A 14,716-nucleotide genomic window follows, 5' to 3' on the forward strand; every position below is an offset into this window, starting at 1 on the left:
GGCTGTCACTGCAGAATCATAATCAGTGACACAGGAATGACTTGCACAAGTTGTTAACACACAGCTGAGGAAAAGCAGGTGCACCATGCGACACACACACACATACGCGCACACGCCGTAATGAACACACATCCAGCTGCAGTGCACAAGGCTTCTATAAGAACTTCAGTTTAATAAACAAAACTCAATGGGGAAACTCAGCTTTGCACTAGACATGGCATTTTGACATGACCGTCTGAACAGAGGGCTTAGGGCCCCAGTCATCAGGCAAAGAAAGTGGTCCAGAGTGGCTGGCACACAATTCCTATGAACAAAGGTCGCAGACATTCCACTTTTAGGGAACATAAAACAGTGTCAATTAGAAATACATAATAGAAAAACTCATAGCCTCTTTGGACAAAAACCCATCAAGCGTGTCTTGTGTGACGTCCCGCACTTCTCGACAGGCCGTTCTGATGAGTGACAAGCTCTCCCATTCCATCTTTCACACCTACAGAGTGATGGGCACACGTGCTGTGCGGGGCCGGAGAGGGGGTTCGTAGAAAAAGGGCCAGAGACGGTGAAAGCATCAGGACTAGTGGGCCTCGAAAGCCGAGTCCCTCCTTGCTAGGACACTAACGTACCTCGGGACAGCCCGCAGAGCGGTCAGCCTCTGCCCTCAATGTGAGGGAACACTCCTCACCGCCATGTTCAACGTAGGCTCTCCCTTCCTGTCTACACCAGAGGAGAATCTGGGGGAAGCACAGGCGGGAGCCGCAGGCAAGTGACCAGCCCTTCTGTCTCTAGGGCCACGGCGGCCAGCCCAGCCAGGGTGAAGGACAGGTAAGGCATCTCCATCTCAGAGTCCTGCTCACTTTCTCAGAAGCAACTTTGCAAAATCGGCATTGGACATCTTAGGAGCCTCGGTGGCCACAGCCGCGGTGACCGCTGGCCCCGGAGCTGGGCCGTTCTCAGCCTGAGGAGCAGCGCCCTGGCGCTGCAGAGCTCGAGGAAGGAGAGAGAGCTGGGTCCGTCCCTTCCCGCGCCTAGAAGAGCAAACACAATGACCATTTGGCAGCACGGTCTCATGGCCCCAGCCGGACTGAGATGTTGGGATTATGAGACCAAGTCAGAAACTGTGACAACTGCTGCTGGCCCAGCATACACAGCTGAGTTCTAGCCTTGCACCAAGAAAAGCGAGCATGGGAACCACGGGGCACGTGATTCCCGCTAGGAGGTGAGCGGCACGTGAATAAGCCACCTCCTCTATAGTTTTGACAATGAGCATCCCTACGCCACGTCATGGAGGTGACAAAAACAGCCACCATCTCTCCCGGCTCGAGTTCCGTCATCAGTGAGCAGGGCAGCACAGCTTATGGGATGGCAGCTGCCCTGCAGACTTGGGACCAAGCAGGTCTTAGGCACAGAAGCCACCATAACACACACTGCCTCAGGCTCACCAGGCTTGTGACCCCGGCTCTGTAGGAGGCGGAGACCCTGTTTCAAAATGTCCAAAGCTCAAAGTGCAGCAGTGCCGCCTGGGTTTGTTAACCTGACAGGCTAGAACCATCTGGGCAGAGGGAGCCTCAATGGAGAAAAGGCCTCCACCCCGTCAGACCTGGGCTGCACGCCCGACCGGTGTGCCCTGATGCCCTCTTTTGGACTCTGTGGGCACTGCACACGTGATCCACAGACACTCGTGCAGGCAAGATAACACATAATATAAATAACAAAATATTCTAAGAAAGCACGCTGGGCAAAGCAAGGTGAGAAAGCACTGAGTGGCTCCTCCGTGGCCTCTGCCTCGGCTCCTACCCCCGGGTTCCTGCCTCACCTTCCTCAGACTGTGTTAAGAGGTAGCTAATAAACCTTTCTTCCCCATGGTCTCTATCTCTAGGACCAGACACCTGACACTTGCCTCACGCTCACAAGGCCCTGGGAGACCTGCTCTGCACATCTATGGCCACATTCAGAGCTGCAGGTCCTGGCTTTTCTGACCTAACTCACCTACCCCTCCAGACCTGACTCTGAGCCTCAGCAACGGCCAGGACAAATCTGCAGACAGCAGCAGACACTTACGCCCCATACATCTGCCGGGGGACCATGGGGGCCCCTGGTGCTGTCCTCACTTCTGGCTTCTCTGGAACTTTCCGCTGAGGCGGATTGCTGATTGCCACCTTGATGACATTCTCTCTGATGGCCATGCCGTCCATCTTCATCACTGCCTGGGACGCCTGGGACTCGTTTTCATACTCCACATATGCCAGGCCCTAAAAACACAGAGCACAGCCCGGTCAGGTGAGAGGCACACATCAGCACTGACCCCCAAATGCTGCGTCCTGGCTACAGACTTACCCCTCGACTAACCCCTGCCTGGCTGTCACTGACTGAAATCTGAAAAGCCTCACACAGTGCTCGCCCCAGGGAAAGAAACTGTGCCCAGCAAACACAGCAGGGGAGGAGGAGGCCCGAGCAGACACACGGCCCCGTCCATCGCTCGCCCTCTCGCCAGTGTGAAGAATCAGAGTTTGAAAGGCGCGTCGAACTCCCGATAGACCCGAGCCTGCCGTCCCCACTCACCTTCGGCTTGCCAGCCCTGTTAGTGACCAGCCTGAGGTCCTTGACGGTGCCGTGAGCCTTACAAATGTCCTCAAGTTCCTCTTTGGTGCAGGAAAAGGGCAGGCCCGAGATGAAGAGCTTGTGTTTCTCCAGGGTGGTGCTGTATCTGAACACCTGCAGACACAGCAAAGCCAGTGGCTCAGGCAGGCACGCCCAAGCATGTGTATGTCCTGCGCAGGCATAGCTAAGCCATTCTGGTCTCAAGAGACTCACAGGACAAAATCGCCTGGGCACCCCACCTCTGTAAAAGCATTCACTAAACACAGGTGAGGGGCCACTCTTGCCACCCTCTTAAGCACCCCAAGGAAAGCAGCCATCTTCCCAAACGATAACTACGGCCACCACCAATCAAGAGGCGGCAGCTCAGAGCGACCAAGCCATGAGGACAGCCTGAGCTCCTCGCGAGCCTTGCCACTGTCAGCAAATGGTCCTCGTGGGCTCCAGGCGCTGAGCAATGCCTATCGGGCAGCCCACCCCGAAGACCCCATCTTTAAAAAGCCTACCTTAAAATCGGGGTTCTTGCTCTTATCCACACAGGGGGACACAAACATCGGCCTGCCTTCCACACTCTTCCTGTCCAGCTCCAGGGCCTGCCGGGCTGACGTCTCCTCTTTAAACTCCACATAGCAGTAGCCCCGGAAGTCCCCACGGTTGCTGAAGATTGGCCTGATCTGGACCACCTCCCCACAGGCCTCAAAGAGCGGCCTGAGCTTCACCTCTGGCTCTTCTATGCTGTAGGGCAGGTTGCTGACAAACACGGTGACACTGTCCTTACTGCTGTCGTGAGCCACCTTGGGCAAGTCCCGCTTAAGGGAAGCTGCCTTCTCTTTCTGCTTGGAAGGAGGACCAACATCTATTGTTAAGCATTTCCCAGAGAGCTCTGTTTCTTCCTTCATAGCCGAAGCCGCTCCAGAGGCCAAACTATTCTCCGTCCTTCTGCGTTTGGAAGGCTGCTCTGCAGGCATTCAAAAGACAAGCAGAGGCAGTTAGCCAGGTCTACACTCCTTCAGCATGGGGCCTGCCCCACCACAGACAAACTGCACCGTCTCCACGCTCAATTCAGTGTGGGCTCACTTTACACTCCAGCAAAGGTGAAACCAAGAACGTAACACCCACTGTCAGTCATCCCTGCAGAGTCAGGTCCCCACACCCGGCAGCAGAATGCAGAGCCCCCCCCCTCACCCCCAGTCAGCCCTGAAGAACGGAGCTGGGAAGCGGTTCTGAGCCCACAGGTCACTTCTCCTGCATCCTGCCATAGGACATGGGCTGGGCTTGGATGGCCTCCACCACTGCCTCAGGGAGAAGCGACACAGGGCTCGGACACAGAACATAAATTTTCAACTGGGTCTTTAGCAGGGTCTTTAGTGAAGTCACTACTGAGAGAAACGGCAGATGACGTCAGTGCTATGAATCTTGACTGAGCCGGGACAGTGCAAGTGCTCCCCGAGGAAACACAGCCACTCTCGCAGAGTTAAGAGGCTCTATGTATGGGTTGTGCGCGCAGCCCCGCCCAGTGTGATGGTACCTTCCTCCTCTTCGCCCCACTCGTTCTCCTCGTCCTCATCTGCCCTGCGCTTGCTGGCACCTCGAGTCTTCTTCTTCAGGGCTTTCTTCTCCGCCCGCACCTTCTTCCGCTGCTCAGCCTTTTCTTCTTCCTGCTGCACAAGAGCTGCTTCCTTCTCTGCGGCCTAGGAATGAGAGGACAGGGCGCTCTGGAGGCTGTGTCCTGCTGGCTGGCTCGCTTGTAAAGTGGGAACTCTCATAAACTACACAATCATACAAACACAGCAAGGAGGACACGCAATTCATATTCTCTCAATACACACCATACTCATTCCAGGAAAAAGAGGAAGCAGGCAGTCCTAAAAGAGGCACAATGCCGGCAAAAGCCCCAGGGAGAACGGGTTAGCCTGAGCTCACACTGCAGCCACTGAGTCTATAGTGGGGCTGAGAACTGGACCTGAAAGAGCCAGTGCTCCACAGACAGAGAAGGAAGGAAGGAATGTCTGCGGGCTGTGCTCCACCCACACTTTTTAATTTCATTTCAGACCCTAGCTGAGAAACAGCACCAAGCACATTTAGGGTGGGTCTTCCCACCTCAGTTAACCAGAAAACCCCCGGCCAGCTGGCCAGTGTAAGCAAGCAAGAGATGTTCATGTTCCACTCAGGGCCTATCATGGCTCCTTTACATACTTGACTCTTGATCAAATCCCCCAGTCTCCCCTCCAGTACTCTTGGATCCCAGCCCCACATCTCCCTCAACTGCACTGACTCTGTCTGTCTGTCTGTCTGTCTTCCCACTGAGTCCTACTGGTACCACCGGTGTGGCCAGCGTCCATCCAGTGGCGAGGCAGCCTACCCTAGGCTACACACTGGATGGAGGCTGAAGGCCCCTCCCACTAGAATTGCCAACAGCTTCCAGGAGAGAGGCTCTGGGAGCCCTCTGAGGCTTCTGTGTGATCTAATGTGCTCAACTCCTATGGAGTCCAAAGCTTTAAGTGAAGCTACAAATGGCAACCTTGACCCACCCGCTTTTTAACTAGCATCTTAGGGAGGGGCTGGGGGATGCTCAGTGGTTACAAGCACCCGCTGCTCTTCAGGGACCCAGTTCAATTCCCAGCACCCATATGGCAGCTCACAACTGTCTTGACACTCCAGTCCCAGGATCTGATGCCCTCTTCTGGCCACTGTAGCACTGCCCACACACGGTGCAGACATCCACGCAGGCAAAAGACCCAAAGCAAGCCAAGGGGCAGAGCAGTGCACTTCCCAACCCTCGGGAAGCATCGCTGTCACCTTCATTCTCTGCTCGTTCACACGAGCCAAGCGCGTCTCCGTCTTCTGAATGGCTAGATCCCAATCTTCTAAGGTCCCTAGAGAGACAGAAAAGCAGAGCTCTGACACACCCACTCCTAGGCTGCGGCAGTGTTCCCTGACCCCACTGCTCCAGAGCACTTCACAACAACTGCAGCGGCTCTTGCTTTAAGACAACGCATGCCATCTGCAAAGTCTGCAATTCCAACGTCCTTCTGGGTTCCCGCTATGTGTTCTTCTCCTTCCAAAGACAGACTTAAAAACAAAAATCTGACTTTATAGGCTCTTGATGGTAAAGACAATAAAACCATGCCAATGCAAAGTACACGCGACCTTGAGAGCCAGGGGAGCCACTCCAGTGTGCTGGCAACTCTGTCCTCTGTCTGACCTGCCAGTCTCAGTCTCACCCTAATCCAGACAGGTCCCAGGAGAGGGAAGCCCATGCTGTCTCCCAAAGCTCTATTGCTATGGCTTAGGACCAACAAAGGATGGACGGCCATGCATTCTGCCTCTCTGTACTCTCCAAGCGTGTTTGTGGTGCAGACCCTGAGAGAGTGGCAGTGCTCACGCAGGCTCCCGCTGCCCAAGGGGGATCTGTTCCCAGTCCCATTTAGCTGTGGTGGAGTGTGTGGCCCAAGGACATGGAACAAGCCTGTCACTGAGGGTCACCTTCCTGTGCTGCAGACTGAGCACTGCTGCAAGAGGACTCCCTCCCACAGGCAATCCATCTGTCCTCATAGACAGACATTTCCACCAGAGACCACGGACCAAAGGACCACACTCCAAGCCAAAAGCAAAGGCCAGGCCCCACCTTCTGTCCTCTCCATGGTGAGCAACACCTCACAGACGTGCTCAGGGTAGTCACTCGTGCACTGGACAGCTCGGTGCAGAGCCTTCCGACAGTGTTGTGTGTCACCGTGTGCCCTAGAGCAGAAAACAACAAGAGCTGCCATCACGGCACATGGCAAAGGCCTCAGGCAGGCTGCCTGCTGAGGTGCAGCGGGAGACCCTTCCACACGCTTTCTCTTGACCACACAGGGGCCAGGAGCCAGGCCTTCTGTGCACATGGGAGAGAACAAGGCAGCTCCTGACTGTGCCTGGACCAAGTCCCCTGCAGTCCACCTGAGGGCTCTGCGATCCCATGACTCCAAATGCTTTAACTTCATGCTGAGTCAGCTTTTACTCTACCGAGTCACAGAATACTGATCACACTGGCCTGTGTGTGCATGTGTGCGTGTGTGTGCATGCGTGTGTGTACTAGCACACTCAGACCGTCGATCCGCACACCCAAGGCCTCAGGAGTCTTAGTGGAGCCCCCAATGACCCGAGGTTTTGCCGCAGTGCTAGCGCTTGCATGATTGGTGGGAAAGCAGCGGAGCCTACCAGTGAGAAGCTATGCATAACATGGAAGTACACTGGTGCTCCCGTGCCCACGCAAGGATGGCACTTCCTAGAGAAGGTGCACATGGCAGGACATCAGGCCAAAGATCTATCGAGTCAAGGGGCAGAAAGACAGACAGACAGACACTACTACTGCAAACCATAAAAGCTCGCAGACAGGGTTCCTGACACTCCAGCTGGCCCTACTGAGCTCTGCTGTCCCTACCCACCTGAGCACAGGCCAGCTTCTTTCTGCCAGCAATGAGAACTGCAGCACAGCAGAGGGAAGCAGACAGACATGAGACGCCAGAGAGTTAGCTGTCTGACACTACATGAATACATTTCCCAAACCTAAGACTCGGGTTGGAAAGATGGCTCAGCAGTTAACAACACCAGCTGCTCTTGCAGGGGACACAGGTAAGAACACGGCACACGCATGGTGGCTCACAACCACCTGTGACTCCAGTTCCAGGGCCTCCCTCTGTCAACGCCAGGCACCTATGTAACACACGGACAGACATTCGTGCAAACACCCACTCACAGAAAATAAAATTGTAAAAAAGGTATTAAACCAGGTGAGACAGTGCATGCCTTTGATCCCAGTAACCGGAAGAAAGAGGCAGGCAGCTCTCTGTGGGTTTGAGGTTAGCCTGGCTACATAGTAAGACCCTGTCTCAAAAAAAAGAAAAAAATAAATGTTTTATGGTTTTTGTTTGGTTTTTAAATACCAGACTGTGCCACAAAATTATGTGGAGTTTGAAAAGTATGAAAATTTCTTTTTCTTGGGTTGGAGAGATGGCTCAGTGATTAAGAGCACTGACTGCTCTTCCAGAGGTCCCAAGTTCAATCCCTAGTAACCACACAGTGGCTCACAACCATCTGTAATGGGATCCAATGCACTCTTCTGGTGTGTCTGAAGACAGTGATAGTATACTCACATACATGAAATAAATAAATCTTTTTTAAAAAGAACGTGTATTTATGTTAAATGCATACCTTGTCATCTTTAAAATAAGTTTTATTTGCAGGTACAGTAAAACTGGCCTCCCACATAAACCGTGATGATGTGAGTGGCTGGAGAAGCCTGACCCGCAGGGCACTGAGACACTCCCTGTCCACCACACCTTTGGATGCACTTTACCTACTTTAATTTGGGCACACATTTTAAAAAAAAAAACAAAAAAACGGGAAAACAACCTTTTTTAAAAAGGAAACAGTATTAGAAACATGGTGGACTTTCAATATGCACGGAATCAAACAGCCGCTGTGCGAGCTCACGCACGGAATCAAACAGCCGCTGTGCGAGCTCACGCACGGAATCAAACAGCCGCTGTGCGAGCTCACGCTGTCACCTTGAGATGCACTTGGAAGGCTGAGCAGGTGAGTCCCCATGAGCTAGCCTGGGCTACACAGAGCCTCAAACTTGGGAGCGAGGGAGGGAGGGAGGGAGGGAGGGAGGGGGGAACAGCAACAGTTCAGAGGGTCATAGTCCAGACACCGTGTGAACATACCGTGCGGAGCCCGCCTTAAACCCTGGAGTGACAAGTCCAGCCAGAGGCTCCCGGCTGATCTGACGCCTCTTTTCTCTTGCAGTGCTTTATGCTCCCTGTACATAATAAACACTGACCTACACCCCAGTCCAATCAGGCACGCCCAAGACTCAAACACAGAAACAATGTAGAATCATGGCTATAGGCGCCTCCCTTCTCCGCCCCCCACACCCCCCCTCCACGCACACAGAGAACATTGGTCTGGAGACTTGGCAGCCACAGAACATGCTAAGGAAAGAGGGAGGAAGGTGCCCACCGCAAGGAGCAGGCTCAAGTCACCTCAGCCAAGGCTGGATACGGACACCGCCCACCCTGGCTCACTCACCGTTCCAGGTTGTAATACTCCAGCCACATGTGGGCGTACTTGGCATTCCCTCTGGTCATGATGCTGTCCCAGAGCTCTCGGGCTCTCTGCATGTTATTGCACAGCCGAGCCTAAAGCACATTAACTAGGTCAGCCAGGACACCCGTGAACCCCCTCACAGCAATACCCGCTCAGGCATGTCTACAAGCTCCTTCTTGCCCATGACTGTCACACTGATCCCCGAAGGCCCCAGGCCTCCCTCTAGCACTAAGGCTCAGCCACCTATCTGCAGCAGCCTCCAAGGGTCTGCACGCGGAGGTGCAGCTCAGGCAGAACCCGCAGCACAGCGAGGAAGAGGTTTGCCTACAGCTCCTGCAGACACGCGCCAGGGGTCTTCAGCACCCGGCAGTTCTAAGTACCCACTTATTGTCCCTTCATGTCCAGCAAACCTGAGCATGACTCTTCCCCCGGGGAGCGTGCCAGAGGAAGATGCTGATGCAGTGGTCATGTGATCTAAGTGTGCACGCGCGCACGCGCGCACACACACACACACACACAAAACCTGTTTCCTTATCCTTCCCAATTCAACAGGAATCTCATCCAGACTGAACACAAAGCTTAGTTTCATTGACCCAACTCCCTCATGGACCAGGACTGGAACTCTGGAACTCTATCAGCTGGGGAAGACGGCTCCATGGCTCATTCGCTTAGGAATCATCACATCAACTGTGCCCGCTATCACTCAAACAGTCCATCTGCTGGACAAGGTTAGAGTTGAGCACACAGAGATGGGCGCACTCACTCACAGCAGCAGCACACCCTCAGCAGCCCTCAGGCAGCAGTGAGGGAGGGCTAAGGAGGTGAATGGTCAGCAGCCAGCAGCCAGGCACCGTTGCTACACTGCTCTGGCTGGGAAAATCCTCCGGGCCCTAGAGCATAGCGCAGATCCTGCCCCAGTCTTCACGGATGCTGCCCCAGCCTTTGAGGGAGGGAGGCAAGGAGGGAGGATGGCACAAGTCTGAAGACGCTCACCTCGACCCGAGCCCAGCTCTGCATGATCAGGCAGCTCGGATCCCCACTCTCGCTGAAACCTTCCAAAAGGGAATGGGACAATCAGGATGACCGTGAAGCAAGTGCCTGGCGGGGAAGAGGGGCTCAAAAGCAACAACAGGCAAGGCTGCCGGGAGGACAGCAGGCAGGGTCACTTACGCTCCTCAACCTCCTGCTGCAGATACTCCAGAGCCCGCGTGAACATGGACCGCAGCTCTTCCAGCTCCTTGCTAGAGTCTGTTGGAAAAGGTGAGCACTACTTTGTAAAGCCACCAAAGCCAGCATTTTAAACTTCATACCAGAACCATGGAGGCCTACTATGGACACGGAACCCTGTCACACATCCTCTCACAATAATAAACATCAGAAAGGCATGGTGGCACTGAGACGCACAGGCACTGGCCAGCAGAGACAGGCAGGTGGCACAGGGGCTGTATGGAGCAGCGTGTGACCCAGGGGCGGGGGATGGCACAGGGACTGTATGGAGCAGCGTGTGACCCAGGGTTTTCCTAGCTGACCTTTGGTATGGAGAGGGATCCTGCAGACTAAAAGAAGAGGCCAGTCCTACTATAAAAAAGATTTGGGGTTTCTGAGAGTCGACGTGAACCCCACAGAATCTAGAATCAGCAGGCGACAGGCGCCTGTGAGGGATGATCTGTTATGTTGATGGAGGCAGGGAGGCCTATCCACCGGGTTCTCAGGTTCCTATGGTTCTCCCCTTCTCACCACAAGTGCCCTGTGATGGCTGCTCTAACCTTGATGCCACAATTCTCCAATTTGGGGGACTGTGCCTTCAACTGAGAGACTCTAACCCTTCTCCCCGCTCTTGTCAGAGTATTTACCATAGCAACAGAAAAGACACTAAGACAGGACTTAAGGAAGGTCAGACACAAAAAATGAAGGGTAAGGCCCCGGCGGCAGCCGGGAATAGCCAAAGCCCAAAGAGCAGGAACGTAGCTCCAGAAGACATGCTAAGGAAAAGCACAGCAGTCATAAAGTGCTTGCATGCCAGCACGGGGACCAGATCCCAGGTAAAGAGCCAGCGGGGAGCTGGGGACAAGGGCATCCCTGGTGCTCACTGCCAGGCCAGCCAAGCTGAAGCTCAGGGTCAGCCAATCAAAGGCCCTGTCTCAGAACTCAGTGAACACCACCCGAGGCTCATCTCTGGCTCACACAGATACATGCGCACGCACACACACACAAACACACACACACTCGCTCCAGTCTGAGCAACTGTACCCTGTCTGAAGTCAACCCTTCTCCTCAGGTAGTCGAGGTACACCTGCCAGATCTCCACATAGTCAGTGGCCTGGATGAAGCCGGCACTCAGAGCGTTCTCGAAGGTTGCTGCAATGCAGAAAGAAACAACTTTCACTACCGACACTTCAAAAACAAAGAAAGTCGTCAAAACTCAGTAAACACATGACTTACGCACTTATACAATTATGCATTTATAAATACACAAGGCCACAGACTCCCAGCACCACACACCAAGGAAGGAAAGGGGTGCTGTGGCCTACAAAGGCCTCTCCCACAGGCCCAGCTGAGCAAGGAGGACAGACCGTGACTTCACAAAAGTCATGAGTATCAAAGGCTGAGCCTAGGAAACCAGACAGACACAGTCTGCAGGCCACAGAGCCTCTGCTGCTCCAAGGCAGGCCTGAGGTGCCGGCTCGACACTGCCACAGCTCTGCTACTCAGAGGACACAGAAGGCTTAGAGCTGCAGCGCGGTGGCTCGTGCCTGCCACCCCAGCAAGCCTGAGTCCCACAGCGAGCTGCACAGGAAGAACACTCGGAAAACATCACTTAGACATGCTCCCACACAAACGTTCACACCGGAAATCATCTGATGGTCCAGTCCATGTCGCTCCATGGCCAGGAGGTACCGACTCCACAGGGCAACTGTCCACGGGCAGTTCCGCACAGCACGGCTGTGTACAGATAAAACCAAGTCCTTTACTTTCAGCTGTCGATCCTATGACAGAGAATTCCGGAGTGAGAGAGGACAGCCTGTGAGGCTTCCTCAGGGTCAGAGCTTGAACGGAAACGCCCCCCACGAGCTCACGGGTCCCATTACTCAATACCAGCTACTGGCACTGTTTTGGGAAGTTCTGAAACTTTGGGAGGCAGCCGCTGCTGAGCAGGCAGGCCTGGGACAGAGGAGAGCCTCCAGAGCTACAGCCCAGCCCTAGCCCAACCTGCACCCTGACTCTGGTCCCTGAGTGGGATCAAGCCATAAGCAGATACGTCTGCCATAACCACATCATCACACCGCCCCACCCTCCCACCAGGCGCTGCCCCTCGGCCTCTTCTGCTTCTTTTCAGGGATTTAGCCAGGAGAAAAGCAACTCATGATCATCAGTGAGACATGCCCAGCACAGCAAGCTGGAAATGCCTCTCGTCACAGTGGCATGCACAGGTGTGCACCTGTCACCTCAGCACTCAGGAAGCTGAGGCAGGAGAGTCACACATTGAGGCCAGCTTGGGCTACGTATTAACGCCTGTCTCAAAAGAAATGAAGACGTGAACATAAATAAAAGAATGCTGTGGCCTAGCTTCCTCAAGGAAGAAATCACCAGGGGAGCACAAGACGGGCAGGGCAGGGCAGGGGACCGAGGCACCGGACACGGCCCAGAGACGCATCTCTGAGGCATGGACTTCACCGGGCCGTTCACACAGAAGGACCTTCACTGCATGCTGGGTCAGCAGTGAAGAACAACAGCGATGGAGACCCGGGGAAGGATACAGTGAAGCCATAGGGAGCCCACCCCACGGACTGAGCACTGTTGGGGCCAGAGCTGTGGTGTGCAGATGGCTTCCCTTGATCCATCTCTCTCACGTTTAGAATGTTTCCATAATGGAAAGATAGCACGGAACACTAATCTGTTAGACAAGTGCTCCCTAGCGCCTGTCGCTCCTGCCATCCCTGTTAAGGTTCTACCTTGAAAGAAACACAACTGGAGCAGTTATCTTACTAGGTACTGACTGTAGCGGATCCATAAGTCCGGAACCAGACAGTTCTCCACCAGGGCGCGCTCAAAGATCAACTGAACACGGGCAGGATCCCCGATTTTCATCTCGAAGTCAATGTAAGCCTGGTATTCTGCCAGCCGAGGGGCCTCTGCCTGCAGCTGTAGCACAGGGAAGTCACATGTGTTAAATGTAAGTGCTTGACAGTTTCAGACAGCACAAGACATCTTCAAACAAGTGAGCCTGGGCAAGATCAGCTAACCCATGAGAGCCACCAGGTCTTCTTGCTCAGAACTGCTCACGACAGGATGACCTGTGACCTGGGAGCACTGGTCTTGCTCAGAACTGCCCACGACAGGACCATCTGTGACCTGGGAGCACCAGGAGCCTCAGTCGCCAGCACCCAAAGCCTATTCTACAACCTCCCGAGCACACAGGGACGACTGAAAGGCAGCCTGACGACACCCACTCCTCTCACACTCCACACACCATTTACAGAGAGAGACAGAAGAGCACATGGCTCCTGCACACAGCAGCAGGCTACTTTAGAGCCATGTTTCCCATATCACAATGAGCTGGTCATCTAGACGCTGTGCCACTGAAGGACAAGACAGTAACAGCACAGAGGGTGGAATCTAAGGAGGGCAAAGACAACTCAGGGTCAAGCTTCTGCTGACTTTTGGGAGAATCTGAGACAGGGTTTCTCTGTGTAGCCCTGGCTGTCCTGGAACTCACTGTAGACCAGGCTGGCCTCGAACTCACAAAGAACCACCCACCTCTGCCTCTGGAGCGCTGGGATTAAAGGTGTGCGCCAGCGTGTCCAGCTGCTTCACAACGGATCCTTGAAACATGTGTAAGAGGCAGGTCTCAGTACTGTCCTTGTCTTACAGCCAGAGAAACCGACACACAGGGAAGCCCTCATCTGCCCAGAATCAGAGCTAGTAAGTGGTGGAGTGGGTTCACAATGGGCACATCCTGACTCTCTCTCCCCGCTGTGCTCAGAAAGACACTGCAAGCAGTCAGATGGCCAAGGAAGCTCAGAGGGCTTTGTCACAGGGCGGCCTGCACGCCTAAGGGATGAGACTGCAGGGCAGGACATGACATCAAACCAATGGAAGGTTCAAGGCGGACACTACCGATTCCCTCCCAAGAAGCAAATCCATGACAGACAGCTGAGCTGTCTATGACAATACGCAAGAGACACGTGTATTGTTGTCAAGAACATCACACCAGTGTAATCTACAGCCTGAAAACAGCGGTCAACAAGAAAAACAAAGACAGGGCCTGCCGGGTACAAAACAGGGAAGATTTGCTGCCAGAGAATCCTGGGTGCTGAGACAGTACACAGTAACTTCAAGCCAGATTCCGGATACAGAGCTGAGATTCAACAGGAAGAGACAGAACAAAGAAAGGAGAGCTCACAGAAAGGCTGCCAACGTGGACCAACCACAACTGTCTGAGGTAGAGCTGACAGCCATGCCTAGAGGGGCAAACCAAAATGCAAGATAATTCAAGAAAATAAGCGCACAGTGAGACGTGCGTTAAACCCACCCACAGACACCACTGTTCCACTAGATGCTGAAGACTAACACTCCTGATGTGAGCAAGCGTGTGGATGAAAACCACCCGTGATGTGAAATGCCGGCTACACGCTGTACAGCAGCAAGCACAGCGGAAAACAAGTCTTTAAAGAGACAGCTTACACGTTCACCAGAGCCAGTCTGCTTAAAGCTTCCACGACAGGACAGTGTGTGCGCTCCCGGGGTGCCACAGTCTCCCAGGTGAGACGGAACTCCTTCACACTGAGCACAGAGCTATGCAGCAGCAATCAAACATTTAACAGAACTGAGTGTACGCCTGACAGAAACAAACTGAAGGAAGCCAAGGTCCCTCAGAAAGAATCAGGGAAGAGCGGTCAACTGTCAGCTCTACCAACCACAGCGCAAGCAGGGCAGTGGGCGGGCAGAGAGCCACGGCACACACTCAGTCACTGTGGTTCCACGGAGAGCCACGGCACACACTCAGTCACTGTGGTTCCACAGAGAGCCA

General features: G+C 54.0%; 1 protein-coding gene across 2 annotated transcripts in view; it reads right to left on the minus strand.

Moving 5' to 3' along the window:
* Positions 1-152: 152 nt before the first annotated feature.
* Sart3 (spliceosome associated factor 3, U4/U6 recycling protein) overlaps positions 153-14,716 on the minus strand; it is a 30,966-nt gene continuing 16,402 nt past the window's right edge. Inside the window, exons 7-19 of one of the 2 annotated variants that reach the window (XM_021222711.2) lie at positions 12,673-12,828; positions 11,534-11,672; positions 10,936-11,043; positions 9,856-9,933; positions 9,679-9,737; positions 8,668-8,777; positions 6,224-6,336; positions 5,395-5,471; positions 4,124-4,286; positions 3,102-3,553; positions 2,560-2,712; positions 2,059-2,249; positions 153-1,025 (exon numbers count right to left, since the gene is read on the minus strand). In XM_021222711.2, the coding sequence (XP_021078370.1) occupies positions 851-1,025; positions 2,059-2,249; positions 2,560-2,712; positions 3,102-3,553; positions 4,124-4,286; positions 5,395-5,471; positions 6,224-6,336; positions 8,668-8,777; positions 9,679-9,737; positions 9,856-9,933; positions 10,936-11,043; positions 11,534-11,672; positions 12,673-12,828 (1,974 nt within the window). In that variant the 3' untranslated portion in view covers positions 153-850. The remainder of the gene's footprint in view (positions 1,026-2,058; positions 2,250-2,559; positions 2,713-3,101; positions 3,554-4,123; positions 4,287-5,394; positions 5,472-6,223; positions 6,337-8,667; positions 8,778-9,678; positions 9,738-9,855; positions 9,934-10,935; positions 11,044-11,533; positions 11,673-12,672; positions 12,829-14,716) is intronic. The other variant, XM_029533692.1, reaches the window with a different exon arrangement.

Source organism: Mus pahari, chromosome 23 (assembly GCF_900095145.1).
Source record: "Mus pahari chromosome 23, PAHARI_EIJ_v1.1, whole genome shotgun sequence".
NCBI lineage: Eukaryota > Metazoa > Chordata > Mammalia > Rodentia > Muridae > Mus > Mus pahari.